The 21,146-nt window shown below is 38.5% G+C and overlaps 1 protein-coding gene across 5 annotated transcripts in view; it reads right to left on the bottom strand.

The window, feature by feature from the left end:
* The window catches only part of LOC136846600 (uncharacterized), a 729,131-nt gene that overhangs the window by 214,958 nt on the left and 493,027 nt on the right, over positions 1-21,146 (bottom strand). For 2 of the 5 annotated variants that reach the window (XM_067117484.1, XM_067117485.1), the window contains one exon: positions 734-900. The exons of the other annotated variants lie outside the window; for them this stretch is intronic. In XM_067117484.1, the coding sequence (XP_066973585.1) occupies positions 734-886 (153 nt within the window). In that variant the 5' untranslated portion in view covers positions 887-900. The remainder of the gene's footprint in view (positions 1-733; positions 901-21,146) is intronic. 5 annotated transcript variants of the gene reach the window in all.

Raw genomic sequence — 21,146 nt, 5'->3', positions numbered from 1 at the left:
CTCGCTCTCTCTTAGCTATGTTTATCAAAAAAGATTTTGTAATTTAGGGAACACACACACAATCAACTATTCTCGAACTCTCAAAATCTTTCGTGCGTAAATCAATATATTTTACACCTTCCATTCCGACACTTATAACTTCCTGGTGGTTAAGTTCACGAGTCTCCCGCAATTAAGAAAAAACCCAAACGATACGAAATACTGAGGGATGAAAGACCATATTCATTTAAGAACAGCTGACTGACTTTCAAGCATACGCTATTCACAAATTTCCATGCACGTGTAGACAGCGATTGAAGTTAAATCTAAGTGATCGTGACTGCAGATTTTCCCGACATCTAAAGGAATTGCCAATCTAAAGGAAATATCGGCTCAGATTTTTAAAATTTTTTGTACTTGAGCAACCTGAGGCCAGCCCTATGAGAGTGATAACCAGCTCTGTGGTCTGGTTAAATTATTTTAAGAATAATAGTACTAATAATTTAGCAACCTGACTAAATAAATGTCTAAATAAGTATCTAAAATCAGTTTTTGACGTCAGACCGTCTACATTCTTAAAAGGCTTGACAAAGACAGGAGTTAGAAACCAATGCATCAAAACCCACTACATTCTACCAAGGTCTATGTACATCGAAAGAAAAAGAAGCAAGTCTCTCTCTAACCACCCACAGCCCCCCGCCCCCCCTCTCTCTCTCTATCTGTCTCTCTCTCTTTCCTCCCAGTGGTTACTCACCGGCATGGTGGGAGGCATGTTATGATGGGCCTGCTGGTCCTCGATCATCCTTTCAAGGACCCTAGAGCCAGTCCTACTTCTCGACCTCCTCCTTGAGGTCTTGGCTGGGAGGCCTCCTCCTCCCCCTCCTCTGTCATCTTTTCGGTCCTCCATAACTTCGGGAAAACCTTTCACGGGACAACGAGAGTTCGGTTAAGATCTCGCAATGGATCGCATCAAAGGCTTCTAATGATAGACACATAGATAAAAAGAGTGGCACGTGCCCTTGGGGGGGCAGTTAAATGCAGCAGTACAATAAAAAACAGAAGAAGAAGAAACAAACAGAATCATTTAAGACTTGACATATTATGTGGCCTCTTTAACATAAAAACTACAGTGAGGAAAAATTGACATTGATTTTGGTCAAAAAAAGGAAAGGGACTCTGGAAAAAAAATGGATCAATGCTAATGTAACTTAATTTAATGGTAAAATAATTCAAGAGTGAATTAAAACTTAACTACAGTTTAAAAAAGAAGGCAATTCAATAACAATTTCTTACTGATCTACCAAAGGTTTTCAGGCCTCTAGATGTGCTAACAAAAGCTTCAGACCTCTAAATGTGCTATTCACGAAGACGAAAATTTCATCCTTACTGTCACCTGAATTCTTGAAAGTCATCGCACAGCGGACATCCCTTATATGCCAGAAACACTGATTTAACGATCTAACACTTGAACTGACGTCATGACAAAGATGGTCATCACGAACAATCGTAACTCGTTACATTTGGCAGTAGTGACTCATCACAAGAAAATTAGATTTTTTCCGGTTCCTAAAGTTAAATCACCAAAAATTCGAATCTTACATTGCAAAATTATAAACGCAAGTGTTTTTTTTTAAATCTTTCACCATAAAACAATTTTAAATAGAAGCACGCACTCAAATATATAGGCTACCCATGCAAAGGCCATTCAAAGTGAGTCATCTAATAATAATAATAATAATAATAATAATAATAATAATAATAATAATAATAATAATGAGGCTACTCATTGCATGGGTCCAACCGGATTAAATTCTATATTCTATGTCTGTCAGTAAGTCATCACATTGGCAGAATATCTCGAGAATAAGAGGACGGGTTGTGATGAAATCTTATAAAAACGTCCATTGGATAGCCCTCAACGTATGGTAATCGCCTGGATGATACCGACGAAGTTTTTCAGCTATTTCAAAAGCGGTAAATCGTCGAATCTTCGCCCTCAAAAACTAGTCATCTGAAGGATTTAACGACAAGAATGTTTTCCTAAATTTTCAACACAAGTTTGTTCGTCAGTTTCGAGATGTTTCGCTAAAATGCGTTAAAAAAAAGGTAGGATTTTTCTTCCGTTGAGCTATTTCCTGCATCAAAAATCATTGGCTGAACGATGGTTTCTTGCATTTAATAATTATTCGCACGAAAACACAATTAATTTATGCATCAACTCCACATTTTCTTATTTTTGTGCTACAGCACTGTTAGCAGATACAGGAAAATAAATATTCTCCTTCAAAAAGCCTTGAACGAAGTTACGACGGGTACTTTCCTGAACGAAATTCAAAGTTCAAATCTCCTCTAATAATTGCGAACAGTCTGTCGCATTTTTGTTGCATGTCGATGAGAAGGTAGGCGTGTTGGTGAATGAAAGTGCTGTTTGACTTCGTACATTATCTTTATATATTTTCTAAAGCCCTCGATTCGGCACAGAATCTGGCAAGGAACGCCTTTTGCACTTCCTCCAAAGCCACCTGATTTTGTAAATAAGAAGCATTGTAGGGGCTGACGCCGATGGGTTATCTAGCACGTCGTAAATTGTTAATCCTGAAAGTGACACTAATACTCGAGCCTCGATAATATTCCCATTGAGGTTGGTAATGGCACTTGGACGCGTGTAAAATGCCGATTAGTGCTGATACTCACTCCGACGATATGGCCATGTTAATGGAACTTAGCTGTAAAGATAAGAGATGATAAGGATTCGGTTACTAATGAATGTCCGATGCTATTGTGACTTCTGAAGGCGAGGCTGGGAAAACGAATAAGTCCTCGGCATTATCTTGATGGGCGAGTGCGATCACCTGGCTGCTTCTCCCGTCGGCAATAAAGGCTAATTAATACTGCCAATGAAGGTAATTTACGACACTGATAGTCATTTCATTAAGAATAATAACTATGTCATGCCTGGCTATCTTCAAAGTATGCGCTAATGAAAGTCATGGAGATACTGATGTTAGAGACTATTATTTCAATGTTGACAATGATTCTGTCGTCAACAAATTATGTTGCTCGTATTTTTTAATAGACTGAATAAGCGGAACACCTAAGATTAGGAGTTTTTTTTTATCCGTTCCGGCGAAAATTTCACAAACACTGCCTTGTGTTGTTGCTGAAGAAATGTTTTTGCCAAGTGATTTATCAATTAGCTTCTGACACCTGGCAATAACAACTTTTTCACGTCATAGCTAATGGAGAGAGAGAGAGAGAGAGAGAGAGAGAGAGAGAGAGAGAGAGAGAGAGAGAGAGAGAGAGAGAGAGACTAGATTGTGATTTGAAAAGGAAAATCACCTAAGAAAGAAAACAATGCTTCGGGGTTTCAAAGGTTATAAGTTAAGATATAAAAACAATACGAGACAAAAGTTGACAACACGTCGACAACAAGTTGTTAATAAGAAACCTCCTAGATCGAGAACTCAGCTTACATTACACTTCAGGAACTTCAGATTTAGTTAAGTCCAACAAACATGCATCAATAGATATACAGGTCATTGCACGACCTGATAAGTAGATAACGCGAGCCTCAGCTATATGCAAGATAAGTTCTGTTATGCCTAAAGAAACAAGCGACTTCGGAAAACCTTTCGAGGAAAATGACTTACAAATGTGCTGAAGAATAATCAGTGTTCTCCGAGGGGGCGTAATCAAAAGGTCTTTTGAATGAAGTATAACTAATTTTTAGTGATACACAAAGGAAGGAAGAACAATAGTATATGATAGATAAAAAACAGTCAGCACTGTACCTGAGAATGAGTGCGGTTGGGGTAAGAGGGGGCGTTTAGCCAGGTTTGTCTACTACCTAAAAGATGTTGTTGACTAAGATTAAATTTTTGGGAGTGCATAAGTTCGATGGCGGATTAAGATCTTTCCCGTTCTCTCTTCACACACACACACGCATATACTGTATATGATGGGAGTTAAAAGCCAGTTTGTGCTATCTAGCAAACACTGGTGACAACAAAAATCCCCTAGATTAATAAACCACGGGACTAAATAATTACCCTTACTGATATATAAAATGGTGATGAGCTTTTGGTAGACATTAAAGTATTACCGTTTAAGTTTTAAAAGTAAATAAAAAAAGAAAAGAAAACGGTACTCGCGTGACGTGTATTTAGCAACTAAATGTGACAGCGATAATTACGGTACCTCATTTTAAGAGCCATTATTAAACATATTTGGCAATTTTAAGAGACTGTCCTTGAAATACACGGTAGCCCTCAGCGCTATCTTTGGTACATCAAATTAGGTGCATGCGCGTACCCCGGAGCATCTTTTTACAAGGTAATGATCGTACCAATGGGGTGCGCAAGTGCGAGAGGTAAATTTTCAATCAAACTGAACAGTCTCTCTGATTCGGTCACAGATATAGCATACACACACACACACACACACACACACACACACACACACGCGCGCGCAGGAACCTTCAGTACCGACATACAGACCGCCTAATGCGGAAATTGTCCGCTCAAGGGGTTCATCCTCGAGCTAGCAGTCAAATTACATATGATTACAAAAGATATTTATGATATCGGAAAACGATAAATATTATAACGTATATGAATTATGCCTTTGTGAAAATGAATTACGGCTTGCGAAGAGGGTTAAATTTAGTGGCCTCGAGCTGGTCTTGGCTTTCAAAGTCATAGAGGCCAGAAAGGCACGAGATCAAGTCTGTATCGATTCCGAAACCGAGTCACCGCTTTGCGAGGCCGAGGCCAAGGTCAGCGGCAGCCTGGCCTCGAGACCTCGTACACTGGGGAATAGTGTACAGTGTTGATCACCATTCAAGTGTGTAAGTGCCCATGCGTCCCATTAAAACAAATCTAGGCGGGCGTGAACTACCGGGCATTAATTTTATCAATTCCCGATAACGACGAAGCAAAATCTTATCCTGAAAACGAGACTGCAGTGTATGACAGTGCACAGCGGAAGCTGTCAACTTCAAGCCTTCTAGGCGTAACTTTGCTACTCTTATTTCCTACGTCAGCTTTAGTTTTTCTTCTAACTCGATCCTATTTCCAAATGATTTCTTGATCAAAGAATGAAACTTGAATAAAGGTGAGTGAAACTAATCATTCATTTTGTGTCTATCACAGTCAAAGTCTCAACACTTAGAAACCAGTCCATCATCCCTTAGAGGGTCTCCCAATTAAGACAAAACCAAATGGTTCATAGCCTGTCTCTCAGAGAAGTCAAATCCATTTTATTTATAAGGAACCAAAGCCACCTAGTTGATTCTCTTTCAGGGAAGGCCAATTTATATGAGCTTTCAGAAACCAAAACCACTTGATTTACAGGACCTTTCATAAAATATGCCCACCTGGTTCACAGTTTCTTAAAGGAAGTCAAAACCATCTGGTTTATAACCTTAAAAGAAGTCAAAACCATCAGCTAATTTACAGAGCATCTCAGGAAGTCAAAACCACCTGGTTTCGAGTCTCAAAGGAAGTCAAAATCACCAGAAGACTCAAAATGTCTCTCACATAGCCTATACAAGAATAGTTCACGAAAACAATTACTTCATAATCACTCTGGTAAGCAAAACCCACAGGTTCACAATCTCTCAAGGATTCAAAAGCTTTATTTAGGAAGTAAAAGAGACCTGGTCTTTTAGTGAGTCAAAATCAATAAGATAAAAACCACATGGTTCGCAATCTTTCAACAACCACAGAATTCTCAACTTTTCTAATTCCACATGTCTTTGTCTTCTTCCCTGAAACACCGATAGATTGCTTTCTTTTTGTAAATACTAGACAAAAGTCGTTTCATTTCGCACAGTTCACTTTCCCCTATGATTCGATACTCCGGAACACTTCATTCATCTACGTTCTCGTATCTCGGAAACTGCTCTAACTTCAAACCACTACTTGACCCAATTTCCAATAGCAGTGTTTTTCATTTCATATTTGGCTGAACTACTACTATTCCAAACGTCTTGAGTGGGACTTCAAGTACACAAGATCTACTAGGGCACCGTGTCTCCTATCTTCCTGGTGTTCGATTATGTCTTCTTCACCAATTCTCACGATCTTCAGTCATCCATTTTCATAATTCTAAAACATTCGGATAAACAGGGAAGCTTCTACACATAAGTCTTTCATTTCCGGTTGCCAAACAATCTCTTGTAATCAAAACTTATCAACAGTCCACTGTTTATGTATCGGAGTCTCGTGTATCTCTTCATATCAATTAATCTTTTCGTTAACGTTGCAACGATAGCGGACTCTGACACACACACACACACACACACACACACACACACTCAGAGAGAGAGAGAGAGAGAGAGAGAGAGAGAGAGAGAGAGAGAGAATCACTGTGTGAACTTTTGCCTTAAAGAGGATAACTGTTTCACAAAGGACTAGATACACATGCAGGACACTGTAGAAAACGTACACATGTAGGTGGTTATAACAAAAGGACCATTCATAAAATTACACGTTAATTAAAAAATCATGCACACTGAACTTAAATAAAAAACTAACGTCATCAAAAACGATAAAGAATCACTGAGCAGCATCGAATTGTACGGACTACCTAGGTTCTGCAAAAACAACGTGCAACTTCCTGTAGTCATGAATCCTTCGTTTGAATAGGAGATAGCACAAATAAACGAGAGAGAGAGAGAGAGAGAGAGAGAGAGAGAGAGAGAGTTGCATAGTCTGGTATGTAACAACAGGTAGCACATCCTCGCCTATAAAAACCCCATGCGCACAAGTTTTTAAACGATAAAATATTTAATTTTTCATGGTCAGCCAAAACGTTTTCAATTCCATCTTCTTCGGTATTCACTGGACTTAATCTTGATTTAATTAAGACTCGTTCAATGTAATCGTAAAACGGGAGAGAATGTGTCCTCAATCAACAGGTAGTAGTGATCCGCACTGGAACCGACGGGTACAGGTCTTTTAACGTTTCAAACACGAACTAATCATAATGATAATAAAAAGAATATCCGGCTTCATAAACGTAATAATGAAAATAAATACAAACAAAATAAAAACAGACTTCACATCAGAAGGATGTACGTAAGTTACGTAGTCTGTTATCCCGCACTGAAAATGATGTCAGAAGCACACAGGTGATAAACGCGTTAACTGTCATCCGCGCACCTAGTTTGTTGTAATAACAGGTAATAAAACTGTATAAATACCTGAGACAAGTATCGGGTGGCACGTGCAACACTTGAGAGGGGCGTTTGCAGTCCACGGACAACTGGCGCACATGAAGTGTGAGACTTCATCAAATCTTTTGCGGTCGACACCGAGAAGACATTTCCCGGTCACTAGAGAATGTTCCGACGAGGCATTCGTCTACTTTTCCATGGGCACATTTTCCATTCATTCCGGCCGACGACGACGCAGACGACGACGGCGACGAAGGAGACAGAGACACCGCCGCAACTCTTTCGCTCCCACGTAGAGCGAGAGGCCAACTTATCCACATGCTCGCGGCTACTTCAACTGACCTCTCCTCTCTTCTTCCAAGCAGTCAGTCTGCTGGCTCTTTTCGCCGCGCGAGTAAGCCTCCCTCATTGGAGGATGAGCGAGTCTAGAGAGAGAGAGAGAGAGAGGGGAGAGGGAGAGGGAGAGGGAGAGAGAGAGAGAGAGAGAGAGAGGGAGAGAAAGAGAGAGAGAGAGAGAGAGCGCAACCCCGAGAGAAGCGAGACCGAGGAGGAGGTTGGAAGTATCCCCTTGCACCTCAAACTATAGCCAACACCAAAATGCTGCATCTTACACTATGCCTCCACTATCTTCGCCTCCACTCCACGAGCTGTCTGCCCAACCTCCGATCGTAAGGACTCGATTCCCTAGGCCACATGCTAGCTTTTCAACTTTCTCGACCCATGGCCGCTCAGGTATTACACTGGGCGGAGCAACACACGGATGTGCTCCACTCCCCACCACTGCCACCCAAAACCTTCCCCACCAAAGGCCACCCTACCCCTATCGTCCAGCCCCACCTCCAAACCCACCCTCAAGGCCTCCTTAGTGGGGGTGGCAATGACCAATCTCAAGACACCTCATTAATCCGTCATTTGCTTTTACCTGCGATGACCACTTCGCCTATTTCTCATGACCTTCCTGACATCTCAATTCAGTGGCCGAAGTTACTACAAACACTTCGGGAACGTCGTGAGTTCCCTTCGAAGACTTCGGTTTTAAGAGGCGCTCTTCCGAATAAATTTTCGTTTTACGTCTACGGAAGCATTGAGACTCCTTGCAAACCTTCTGTCAAACAGATAAATCACTGGGGAACACTGAGGACGTTATTCGAATAATTACCTATTTCTTAACACCACAAACAGTTGAATAAATAAAATAGCATCAAACCTTAGCAACAAATACCCTAAGGCCTGACGAATGTTTTTTTACGAACTGTTCTTGTCGACACGAAAACGTCATATCATCACTATGCCGCAACGAATTCCTGACACACGGCGCATTGAAATCTCTCGTTCTAGAAATGAGAGGCTGAGGATTTATACGCATGGATGCCCCTCGGGTAAATTTGTCCTCGGTCAAAGCAAGTTCAGTTATCGGTTATTAGCAGTAACAGAACTCCATCCCTACTTGGAAAAGTAGAATGCTACAAAACCCAAAGCCGCCCACCCCACCCCCTCACCCACAGTAAGGAAAGCAGCCCAGTACAGAAAAAGAAAATCAGAAGTAACGAATGAACTATATAAGAAAACTGAATGAAAATGAGATCAAACAAAGCACTTGCAAGCACTCCTGAAGTTACACCGATTCAGCTACACGATCAGAAAGATCACGCCATAATTTGGTTACCGCTGGAATAAAACTGACTTGAAAAACTGTGTAGTATCTTACGAAAGAATCTTACGAAAGACAAGGCGAAACTGTTAGAATTAACTGCATATCTAGTGAAACGCCAGTGCCTAGGATTAATGTAAAGGTCTGGAGTATGAAACACAATAGATCTCAAGTTTTTCTCCAACATTCTAACATGCTAATCAGCTGCTGAACATTAACAGTAAGTGTACAGTTTCAAAAATACAAGGAAAAAAATTCTTTTTAAAACTGTCTTTCTGTTACTGGTATAGATGGTGTTGCAAAAAAAAAAAAAAAAAAAAAGAAATCCAGACTGCGATGCTTCTTGGAGCTGAAAGATTTAGTACTGAGAATTAAACATTCTTGTTATCTATAAGGTCTATATAACTTTTACAATTATTATTTGTTCATGCTTCTCTTCCCTTTGCCATTTCCTTTTTCTCGAGATAACCGACACCACACTTGTTCCACATGAATGTGAACTCGTCATATTAAATCTTCCAGTTATGGACTTCAAGAGTCGTAAACAAAGTGCTCACAATTGGTAAGTCCTCTCTTGATTCTAATGTACATCCTTATATTCCACATTTCCCATGCAGTGATGCAACGCTCAATAAACCTATTTTCAGTAACAGTTGCAGCTAGAAGCAAAGTATTCCCTGTCAAAATATGAAACCTGAGCTCGTTTCATTAACCTTAGGAGAACCCCAGACGGCGAGGACCTTCCGTATAAATGTCATTTCTCGACATGAAGAGGACCCACCCATTCTCCCAAATGTCAACACGGTACCCACTTGGCTACGGGAATATGATGTTTCATGCCTTCAGACAAACAAGTAAACATACACACCCACACACACACGTATATATGTATATATATATATATATATATATATATATATATATATATATATATATATATATAATATTATTGTACTTTCCTATGGTATCAAAGGAGAAACAACAGAGGAAGAAAGGAAATACACGTCTTAATTTATCCCAGCAGCTTCGCCCTCCATCAGGCCTCTTCCAGGGAGCTTTGCTGACTTGTGGATTACATTATTATAATCTATATTCGTGACTGAGATTATAACTGAACAGAAATATATATATGTATATTTCATTTTACATTGATAACATTTACTTTTTTTCATAACGGGTAATCCAGTTCGGTGCCAGCCTCTATCACCACTGGCCTTTTGAAGTGCACAGAATAAAGATGCATTTGTGGCTTTGTCAAAGGTTTAAAAGTGGAGTTTATTACCCGTAGACTATCATCCAACCCTCTCTTACATTACTCTCATTTCTCACGATAAGATTTATTTACTAAGTATATAATGCACGTACACATACATATATATGTGGTATAATGGTTAGGAGACTAATGACTTAACTCATCACTCCTGTACAGCATTCTTTTCGTCTTTACATTAGTTTCATGCAAGCTCCACTACTACGTAGGAAAGAGAATGATCTTTCAGTATCACAGCTTGATATATTATGCAAAACGGTTACACAGATGGAAAAACCTCGACAAAAACCGTATCATACTTTCCCTTTCCCTGACTTGGCAAAACTAAAAATAACATTACAAAAGCTTTTCTCAGAAGGAAGAGAAAATCTGAGACTCTCATTGCCTTTATTAGTGATTCCTTAAACTGCTTATTTCACTGCTTTCACCGAGATGAAAACTGTCCAAAATAAATCCTTGGTTGCGCATGTTACCACAAACAAGCGAGGCGCCATTAAGGAGAGCTAGTAGTGATATTCCGATATGTATATATTTTTCTTCATAATGATTGATTTGCAAGCGGGTGGGGATACCCAGTGTGAGATATTCATCCAAGAATCAAGGTTATTCCAAGCATCAAGGATGTTCCAAGAATCAAGGATATTTCAAGAATCAAGGATATTCCAAGAATCACGGTTATTCCAAGAATGAAGGGTATTCCAAGAATCAAGGTTATTCCAAGAATTAAGGATAATCCAAGAATCCAGGATATTAAAAAAATTATGGATAATTCAAAATTCAAGGGTATTCCAAGATTCATGGTTATTCCAAGAATCAAGGATATTCCATGCATCAAGGTTATTCCAAGAACCAAAGATATTCCAAGAATCAAGGATATCTCAAGAATCGAGGCTAGAATCAAGGTTATTCCAAGAACCAAGGATATCTCAAGAATCGAGGCTATTCCAAGAACCAAGAATATTCCAAAGAATCAAAAATATCCCAATCCTGGAGGCAGTTTTACCATGAAAAAATGGACTCTGGCACTTGACATTCTGGGTTCGAAATTGGAGTAAAATGAAGAAAAGCAAATGCTAATCTGGCAGTGGTAGAAAGATGCGGTCCTTTCTTTCTAAAACCTGTGAACTTTTGGACCTCTGGACTACTAGGCCAATCTAAAATATGGCCGAAGAAATCTGTTAAAAAGTCTTTTCTTAATGGAAAAGAATGGCGTTAGGAAATCGTACAGGAAATGGCACATCTTACTTTTGTAGATTGCTTGAAACAGTTGAGAGGATATCCCCATTTTATCTCAAAACCGGATAAACCTTGCTTACAAATCCAAGGCTATAGACCCAGCAGGGTACAAATTTGAAAATACCAAAAAGAAAAAAAAAGTATCAAAAATACTTCTCATATTAAACAAAATCGATCGAAAAACGGACAGACCATCTATCGCGGAAAAAAACAAAAAAGTCACACAGCGGAACCTCTTTCAAACAAGACTGGCGGCCACGAAATAATAAAAGAGCAGAGCCAAAGCAGAGATCCACGAAAGTGTTCATTCCTGTAGTTAGAAAATGACTGCATCTGCTGCCATTACACTATTCCGTGCTGAAATCAACAGCGTTCAACCCTTCATTATTAGAACTCATTTTCCTCTTCGTAAAGAAAGAACACAAATTATGCGTCGTTTCCAAAGGCTTCACAGAATGTTATACATGCCAGATTAGATGTCTGTTTTCTAGAACAGGCATCATGACAAAAGAACAGTCAGCTCCACTGAAAGTCATTTTTATAAGTCCCGTTTTCCGGTCCTTTCAGAATTAGCCAGAAATTCGAGATAATTCACCCAAGAACAGCCAAGCGTCGAAACCAATCAATACTCTCAGGATCTCGAAGAACGAAAGGGGATTTACAACCCAGTGTGACAAACATCCACTGCGAAAGCAAGGGATCTTATCAAATAAGGCATAATAAAACCAGTCCACGTCTGCATTATAACGAAATGCTGAGTGAAACAGAGAGAGAGAGAGAGAGAGAGAGAGAGAGAGAGAGAGAGAGAGAGAGAGAGAGAGAGAGAGAGAGAGAGAGAGAGAGATTATTTAACAGAATAGCAGAGTGTGTCATCGTCCAAGACCCAACATGGGCCCCTCAAGGTTACAAGCGCAATTATGAAAGATTATTATTTCCTTTTTTTGGTGTTATTTTCTGGAGGGATCTGCCAAGATAATATATATCACAGATTAATGAATATGCATTACCAAGGCTGATGTAACTTATGCTAGTATCTAAGTGCTTTTCATGAATTGCATAATTATAATATACAAAAATACATTTTTAGCAAGGATTTGAGAAAGGGAACTAATATATATATTATATTTTCTTATTCTGGTTCATGATAACTGTCAGCGCAGACACTAAAGCCTTGCTAACTCTGCATGTCATCCGTGGTTGTAATTTGAAAACAGGTGTCATTTTTCCAACATGAAATCCCTTCCAACTTTTGTTTTTTGGGTGACCAACAAATCGTCCATTTTTTAGGCAAAGCGTCGAATATGAAACTTAAAAAAAAAAAAAAAATTTTTTTTTAGTTATTTGCATCGACGGTGATTTTATCACTTGACTTCTTGTTTCAGCAGAGTATCTGTCTCTCTCACCATCCAGGATGTGTGATGCGAGAGACAGACTTGCCGAAACAAGAATTCAGTGATAAAATCACCGTCGATGCAGATAACTCAAAAAATTAAAAAAAAAATACATATTCGACGCTGTGCCAAAAAAGGGACGGAATCGGTTGCACAAAATATTCTCTCACCAAAAATTCGGTTTTCTAGAAAGACGGTGTTTCTACAGAAAATAACACAAATGACCCACCTGTGCGGGAAGCTTCCACGGTATATACTAAATATTTGGAACGGACGTACAATGACTCGCATAACAGATCAATAATAATGATAGGCATTACTACTGATAATCCTGTTTTACAGACTATTTGTGAGAACAGGATCAGAGGCATGCACTGTAGGGGCAAACTAAAGCTAGGTCGTTTTCAATTAAAAACAAGTAAAAAATGCACCGAAGTTTCTTTGGAGCAATCGAGTTTTCTGTACATCGTATAATCAAGGCCACCGAAAATAGATCTATCTCTCGGTGGTCTCGGTATAATGCTGTATGAGCCGTGGCCCATTAAACTTTAACTACAGGGAGGTGGTGGCCTAGCCTATATCGCTGCCAGAAGCACGACTATGGCTAACTTTAAACTGAAATAAAAAAAAAACTACTGAGGAGGCTAGAAGACTGCAATTTGTTATGTTTGATGATTGGAAGGTGGATGATCCACATACCAATTTGCAGCCCTCTAGCCTCAGTAGTTTTTAAGATTTGAGGGCAGACAGAAAAAAGTGCGGACGGACAGACAAAGCCGGCGCAATAGTTTTCTGTTCAGAAAACTAAAAAGTTATGTCTGTGAAGCTGTTAAGCAATGAAGTCTCCAGTGGTATTCAATTAAAAAATAAAGGCTAAGTCTGTGAAGCTTTTATGCAATACGGTGTCCAGTTGTGACCAGCAGCCTAATTTTTTCCTAGCTAGTGCGTATTCTTTGAATATAACTTACTTAGTTCTTACTTACTCTATCTAAAAACCGTATCCCTTAGATGAGGTAGCCTTCAGTATGACATTAAAGGAATGCCACAATCATCTTGCTATTACTGAAACCGTGATAATCCGAAAGTAAGGTAACCTCCGAAGCCTTGTTGCCTCTTCAAAACTTAGGAATGTCTCTCCACAGCTATAAGTCATACCCAAACATATATACCTCCCTATTCAAATTAATTTGCACGAGCAATTCTGGACGTCCCGTTACTAATAACTCTCTGGGCCTCCGTATTCTGCTCCTTCCAGGGAAGACTTCCCCATAAAGCACCCTTTCACCAACCTCGTATCTTAGGTCTCTCGCCCTTGACAACAAGCTTGTTGAGAGTGGGTGTCAGTGAGACGAGCAACTCACACTCCTTTTTCGCCCAGCACCGAAAAACACAAGAAAAATGGAAGGAAGAAACGTAAGAAAACGCACAAGTCAGGAAAATGTACGCAGGAAGAGACGGGTGAAGTCAATTCCAACAGCTTATACATTTTTCCTTCACTTTGATATTCAGCGACTAAACTGAACTTCCATAAAGGCGAGGTGGCTAAACAAACCCAAACATTTCAAGTTTCGCCTCACTTAACTCTTTAAATTCTCCAGAGCTCCAGTTTCCTTTTAGGAGTCACGAGGATCCACCTCTCCCTCTCCTTCATCCACCATCCGCAACATTCAATCTCAGGTAGGCTATTCTACATAACTTCACCAACTTCCTTAGTTCCCTATGCATTGTAACGTTCGTTCCTCCATGTTCCAGGATTCTGCAGACTTTCAAAACCTTAATGTAGCTAATATCTCGCTTTAACTTTCTTTACTTAAGAATAACCAAAAGTCATTTGCCAGGCTCGGCAGCCTGTGTTCCCCACAACCCATCGACAGTTCTATAAGCTAGCTTTGGGCCACATTCCATTCACAACCATTCCTCTTGTCCCACAACCTTGTGCCTGGAGCTCTATACCTATCTGCCCCACTTCCGTCTCCGCCCCTTCAATACATCGCACAGCGACGGAGTCATAACTGACCGTCGCGTAAGTGACTTGTAAACGCTGTAAATGTGTAAACTATAGCTCTCGTCGTAAAACTTATGAATTCAATTACTGTATATCGTCAACACTTTCCATATGGTATCTATATACGTGTACCCTGAAAATCATTACTTCCTACACTAAAATCATCATTTCAAGCTGATATGGTGACGAATTTTAAGATGACATCCTGAGGAATTTCAAGCTGATGTGTTGACGAATTTCAAGATGATATCCTGAGGAATTTCAGGCTGATATGATGACGAATTTTAAGATGATATCCTGAGGAATTTCAAGCTAATTTGGTGATGAATTTTAGGATGATATCCTGAGGAATTTCCAGATGATATAATGAGGAATTGCAGGCTGATATGATGACGAATTTCCAGATTATATCATAAGGAACTGCAAGCTGTTATGATGGCGAATTTCCAGATGATGTAATGAGGAATTTCAAGCTGATATGATGACGAATTTCCAAATGATATCCTGAGAAATTTCAAGATGATATGATGACGAATTTCCAGGTGATATCCAAAGGAACTGCAAGCTTCTATGACGGCGAATTTCCAGACGATGTACTGAGGAATTTCAAGCTGATATGGTGACGAATTTTAAGACGATATAATGAGGAATTTCAAGCTGATATGATGACAAACTTCCAGATGATATAATGACGAATTGTAATCTTATACGCTGACGAATGTGTGTACAACCCAGTGTGACAACACTCTCGTATATGTACATTATATGTACACACACATATACATACATACATACATACATACATCAAACGAGTGTTTCATTACACTTTTGCATGTATCTAAACCAAACCTTCATAATGCGAATACAGTAAAACATTCAATTCTGTACTTCCCACGAGACCTTTACAGACCTTTAATGACCCACTAGAACTCAAAGTGTTCAGATGAAGTGATACAATGGATTCCCGACCGGTAAAGTCTGCACATCGAAAAATTTTACATTAAAGTGTCTTCAAAGGTGATTCGAAATAGGAAACCAATTGTGAAAATCATTCAGCTCAACTCACGAACTTTGATAATGTTGTGATAAATAATACTAAGCTGATACAAAGAGCGTTCAGCTGGCGTATCATGGAGCTTTAGAGTAATACATACTGAACTTTCATGTGATACAAAACCGATTTTCAAGTTGATAAAATGACTAATTTTACGATGATAAATGAAGAGATTCAAGCTGACATGACGACGAATTTTAAGATGATGTCCTGAAGAATTTCAGCTGACATGATGACGAATTTTAAGATGATATAATGAGAATTCCAAGCTGATATGATGACGAATTTTAAGAAAATATATAATGAGAATTCCAAGCTGATATGATGATGGATTTTTAGATGATATGATGACGAATGTTAAGGTAATATAATGAGAATTCCAAGCTGATATAATGATGAATTTTTAGAGGATATGATGACGAATTTTAAGATGATATAATGAGAATTCCAAGCTGATATGATGATGAATTTTCAGATGATATGATGACGATTGTTAAGGCGATAAAATGAGAAATTTCAAGTTGAAATGATGACGAGCTTTAATACGATATAATGAAGAATTTCAAGCTGATATGATGTCGAATTTTATGCTGGCGGGCGACGAGTTCCATGTTGATGTACTGATGGATTTTAATTTTTTCGTACTGAAACTGAAGGTCGTATAACGATTTTAAGCTGACACAAGCAAATTGATGACAAATATTAAATATATCTGTATAATGATTCCCTGGATGACGCGATTTTAGGCAGACGTAAATAAAGACCTGTAAGGTTCTCTGGATGAAGCGATTTTTATGCAGATGTAAATGCAGAATGTAAACAGGTATATATTAAAGATATCTTTTTAATGATTCTCTGGATGACGCGATTTTTATGCAGACGTAAATGCAGACCTGTAAGCAGGTATCAGAGATACCTTAATGATGATTCTCTTTATGAAGCGATTTTTAAGCAGACGTAAATGCAGACCTGTAAACTGGTATTAGAGATATCTTTTTAACGATTCTCTGGATGAAGCGATTTTTATGCAGATGTAAATGCAGAACGTAAACAGGTATTAGAGATATCTTTTTAACGATTCTCTGGATGAAGCGATTTTTAAGCAGACGTAAATGCAGACCTGTAAACTGGTATAAGAGATATCTTTTTAACGATTCTCTGGATGAAGCGATTTTTATGCAGATGTAAATGCAGAACGTAAACAGGTATTAGAGATATCTTTTTAACGATTCAATGGATGAAGCGATTTTTATGCAGATGTAAATGCAGATCTGTAAACAGGTATTAGGGATATCTTTTTAACGATTCTCTGGATGACGCGATTTTGAAGCAGGTGTAAATGCAGACCTGTAAACAGGTATCAGAGATATCTTAATAATGATTCTCTGGATGAATCGATTTTTATGCAGATGTAAAAGTAGGATTATAATTTGATGTAACGAGTAGATGTAAGTTGGTGTGACAACGAGTATGACGCTGATGTAATATTTCTTTTAGACGACGGCGTAACGAGTTGTAGGAGGAGATAATGGCTAGGTTAAGGCTGCCCTAACGGCTGGTCACGACAATGCTCTTGATGGCATTTCAATGCTGTCATATTTTTTTTTTTTTTTTTTTTTTTGCGAGTCGCATTCCGATGGAAAGAAAAACTTCCACCAGGCCGGAGATCACACAAAAAAAAAAAAAAAAAAAAAAAAAAAAAAAAAAACAAAGCATACTCCGGTATGGCTATTAATTTAGAGAACTTTTACGATTCTAGTCCTTCTGACAATAATGCTTTTTTGAGTGAAAAATTTCCATTGCGTGATAAATCATATCTGCCTGTCTGTCAATCTATCTATCTATCTATACATAATATACACATGTATCATTCGTACAAACAAGCCAAAAGTACAAAACCACCGCGATTCAACTTTGCCGCTGCCACATCAACCATATGAGTGGGAGGCAAGCAATCACTATTTAAAAACGCATGCGATCACACACACACACACACACACACTGCAAGAAGCTTGTCCGTAAACAGATCTGAGGGGATACAAGCAAGACCTCTATGATTTACATGTAAGGTCAATAATGTAGCCAGTATCTTCAAGACCTTACCCAGTGACAACTGGGTACCGTCGTTTCTAGACTGCCATGCGGAATCACATTTTTATACACACCAGCAACTGAAGATCCAGTAGTGTAGAGTTAAACAACCATCTTCGTACTCATTTTGCATTTCCCTAACCAATCCCTCTAGCAATCTAAAATTCATATGAAAGCAGAAACTGTCGTGAATATAATTGCAGTGGTCAACGCAGCAGTCAAATTTTGTAAATACACACAGCACGTGCATGAATGATTTATAGAGATAAAATCTGAATATATAATTATGCATATATTAACCCACAGATAATATATATATATATATATATATATATATATATATATATATATATATATAAATATATATAAAGATAAAATCCACGAAAAAAAAACACTGCTGGAGTGCTGCAGGCCTTTCGACTCTTTCGTCCTTTACTTAGCAGAGTCTGCTAAGTAAAGGATTAAAAGTCGAAAGGCCTCAGCACTCCAGTGAAAAGCCTTTCCTTCGTGGATTTTATCTTTTATTTATATTCATCACGTTCCATATTTTCGTGATTCAGTTATGCACACACACACACACACACACACACACACACATATATATATATATATATATATATTAGTGTGCGTGCGAGTGTTAAAGTGACAGCTGATCACATGAAAATACATTACCTACTAATTCCTGGGGAATTCAACGGTAGGGTTTTGATTGCCTTACACTGACAACTAGTCTGTCTAACTGGGATTAGACTGTACGAAAAATTCTAACTAACTTAAACATTTCTTTATTGGTCTTACACGTTTGCGAATTCGCGTAACTCAGCACAGCGCATTTTATAACCGGTTGACCAAATTTTCTAAACCGGTTTAATAACAGTTTAAAATTCTCACTTTACTCCATTTCTTCACTGGTCTGAAACATATCCTTTACTTCAATCCTGTTGACCACTTTTCTGGACTGGTTTAAATATTTTCTTAACTGGGCAAACATTCATTGTTCGGAAAACTTCCTGGTTTACTTAAAAACATAATGCACAACTAGCTGAGCTTATTTCCACGGTGGTTTACCACACTCACCAATAAACATTTACCAGAATTCCGACGTTTTAAGACCTAAAAAATTTGCTGGACTTTTCATAGAACTTCTGGAATTCGTAATGGTTCTGTCATTCTGAAAATGGTCATTATTTCCGATTTCTGTGCTCCCACTTTTTATTTTTCTTTTTTTTTAGTGAAAATTATGTCGCCAAAACGTTAAAAATAAGATGTTCACGGTAAATGCAGTACCAAACAATAATTTATTAAGGAATTCAGAAGCCCCAACGCACATGAAGCGCCCCACCCCCCAACTTTTCACCTGAGCACTAATATATGACAGAGGTATATACCTTTTGGAAATTTCATCAAACTTTGCCTCAACGCCAAGCTATCTAGTTCTCACAGGAGACTTCGAAACCGATGCCTACGTTATTTATCAAACTAGCGCAACTACAGTATACATAATCAGTATATATAATCAGTTTTAAAGCAAAATGACCAAAATAAATAGCAACAAATTACATATCACCGACAAGCTAGTTCATTACAATTTAAATAATGCTAAGAAGATTTTTATATGTATCATACTGTAAAAATGTATTCTGGCGGGTACATTTCTAAGGCAGTTTTTGCTGCAGAGTTTGGAAATGTTTGTTATCGGTCAATGAAACACACACACATAAATATATACACAGTATATATATATATATATATATATATATATATATATATATATATATATATATATATATATATATATATATATATTCATATACCTCCCACACCTAAATATTAGCCAACAATTCTATTTATAAAGTACAGACATTTTTTTGTTTTCGAATAGCTTCATCTCTCTCTCTCTCTCTCTCTCTCATACACACACACACACACACACACACATACCCATGTGTGTTTGTGTGTGGACTTGCCTTCTTGGGCAATCTCTTGAATTTGAATTCAACTCCCTCATGCAAGTTGATACACTGGAGCCGGCACCTCAACCGCATAAAAAGGGAGCATTTGGGTTGACGACCCAGCGGCAAAAAGTACCAAACGTTGCTAAAAGCTGCAACCAACAATAGGTGGGGAATAAGGCCAGAAGTCAGATGGCAGAGGATTTAGATAAGTATAAAATGTTGAGATAATCGGGATTCAACTCATTCCCCTGAATTAAACCAGTTAGTAGATGCCATTATCATAAAAATAAAGAACTCCTTTTTCATTTTTTTTTTGAGAGCAACGATTAAAATTTTTCGCCTCCTTTTTGAACAGGAATTTGAACATAAAATCTAAAAATCGGAGGATTGATATGAATCAACAGATGGGATATTTCGACGGTTTTAGAAATAGGAAGATTGTGGCTAATGATCAACAAATCTTTTGTGGCCATGATTAGAACTGTGTGTATGTGTATGTGTGTGTGAGAGAGAGAGAGAGAGAGAGAGAGAGAGAGAGAGAGAGAGAGAGAGAGAGAGAGAGAGAGAGAGCCACCTTGCAAGAATGAAACCAGAGGCGTTTCTGACCTATCTCAAGGTGAGCTGTGTAGAGAGAATGCCACAGGAGTGGTCAAAATCGCAGAATGAAAAAACTAATAATAGCTCAAGGAAGCAAAAAAAAAAAAAAAAAAAAAAAAAGCCAAAGAACCTGCCTGATACCTGCATCCTCAACTAGCCAGATCAAGACATGAAAACCTGACAGAAAGATTTAGGGAAATGCCGAGGTTATTATGGGACAGTTTAACCAGGCCGCAAGATGATAATTTGGATCTTTCCTAGTATCTAGGACCAATATTTCTTGGGGGTGACTATCTTTATGATATTTACAGCCTTTTGTTTATGTTTTTACTGTCATCCCCAGCGGGCTTGTACTAAACACGCCGCAACGGTGGATAAATACCGGGTTAAAACCCTTGGGGGCCACTATCGAGGAAAGATCCGAAAATTTCCTTCAACCTACAAGAGATTTCTTCGGTAACTACCGGCTGTCTGAGTTCCGTGCCAAGGTTTTTCCTGGACCCAGCAGAGTTCCAGAATTTTCTCTTTGGTTTTGTATTTCCTCTTCAAGAGAAAAGTGTCTGACGTCCCTTTCAAATGGTTTCAAACTTTCCTATATTCTAGGACTAGATGATGGCAACAAGATTCCAGATCCGTCAGTTTTAGGAGAAAAAAAAGGAAACAACAGACTTGAGAGAGAGAGAGAGAGAGAGAGAGAGAGAGAGAGAGAGAGAGAGAGAGAGAGAGAGAGAGAGAGAGAG

The sequence above is a fragment of the Macrobrachium rosenbergii genome, chromosome 15, assembly GCF_040412425.1.
Source record: "Macrobrachium rosenbergii isolate ZJJX-2024 chromosome 15, ASM4041242v1, whole genome shotgun sequence".
Taxonomy (NCBI): domain Eukaryota; kingdom Metazoa; phylum Arthropoda; class Malacostraca; order Decapoda; family Palaemonidae; genus Macrobrachium; species Macrobrachium rosenbergii.
Note: the sequence above shows the minus strand (reverse complement) of the source record. Positions and strands in the feature narration are given on the sequence as shown.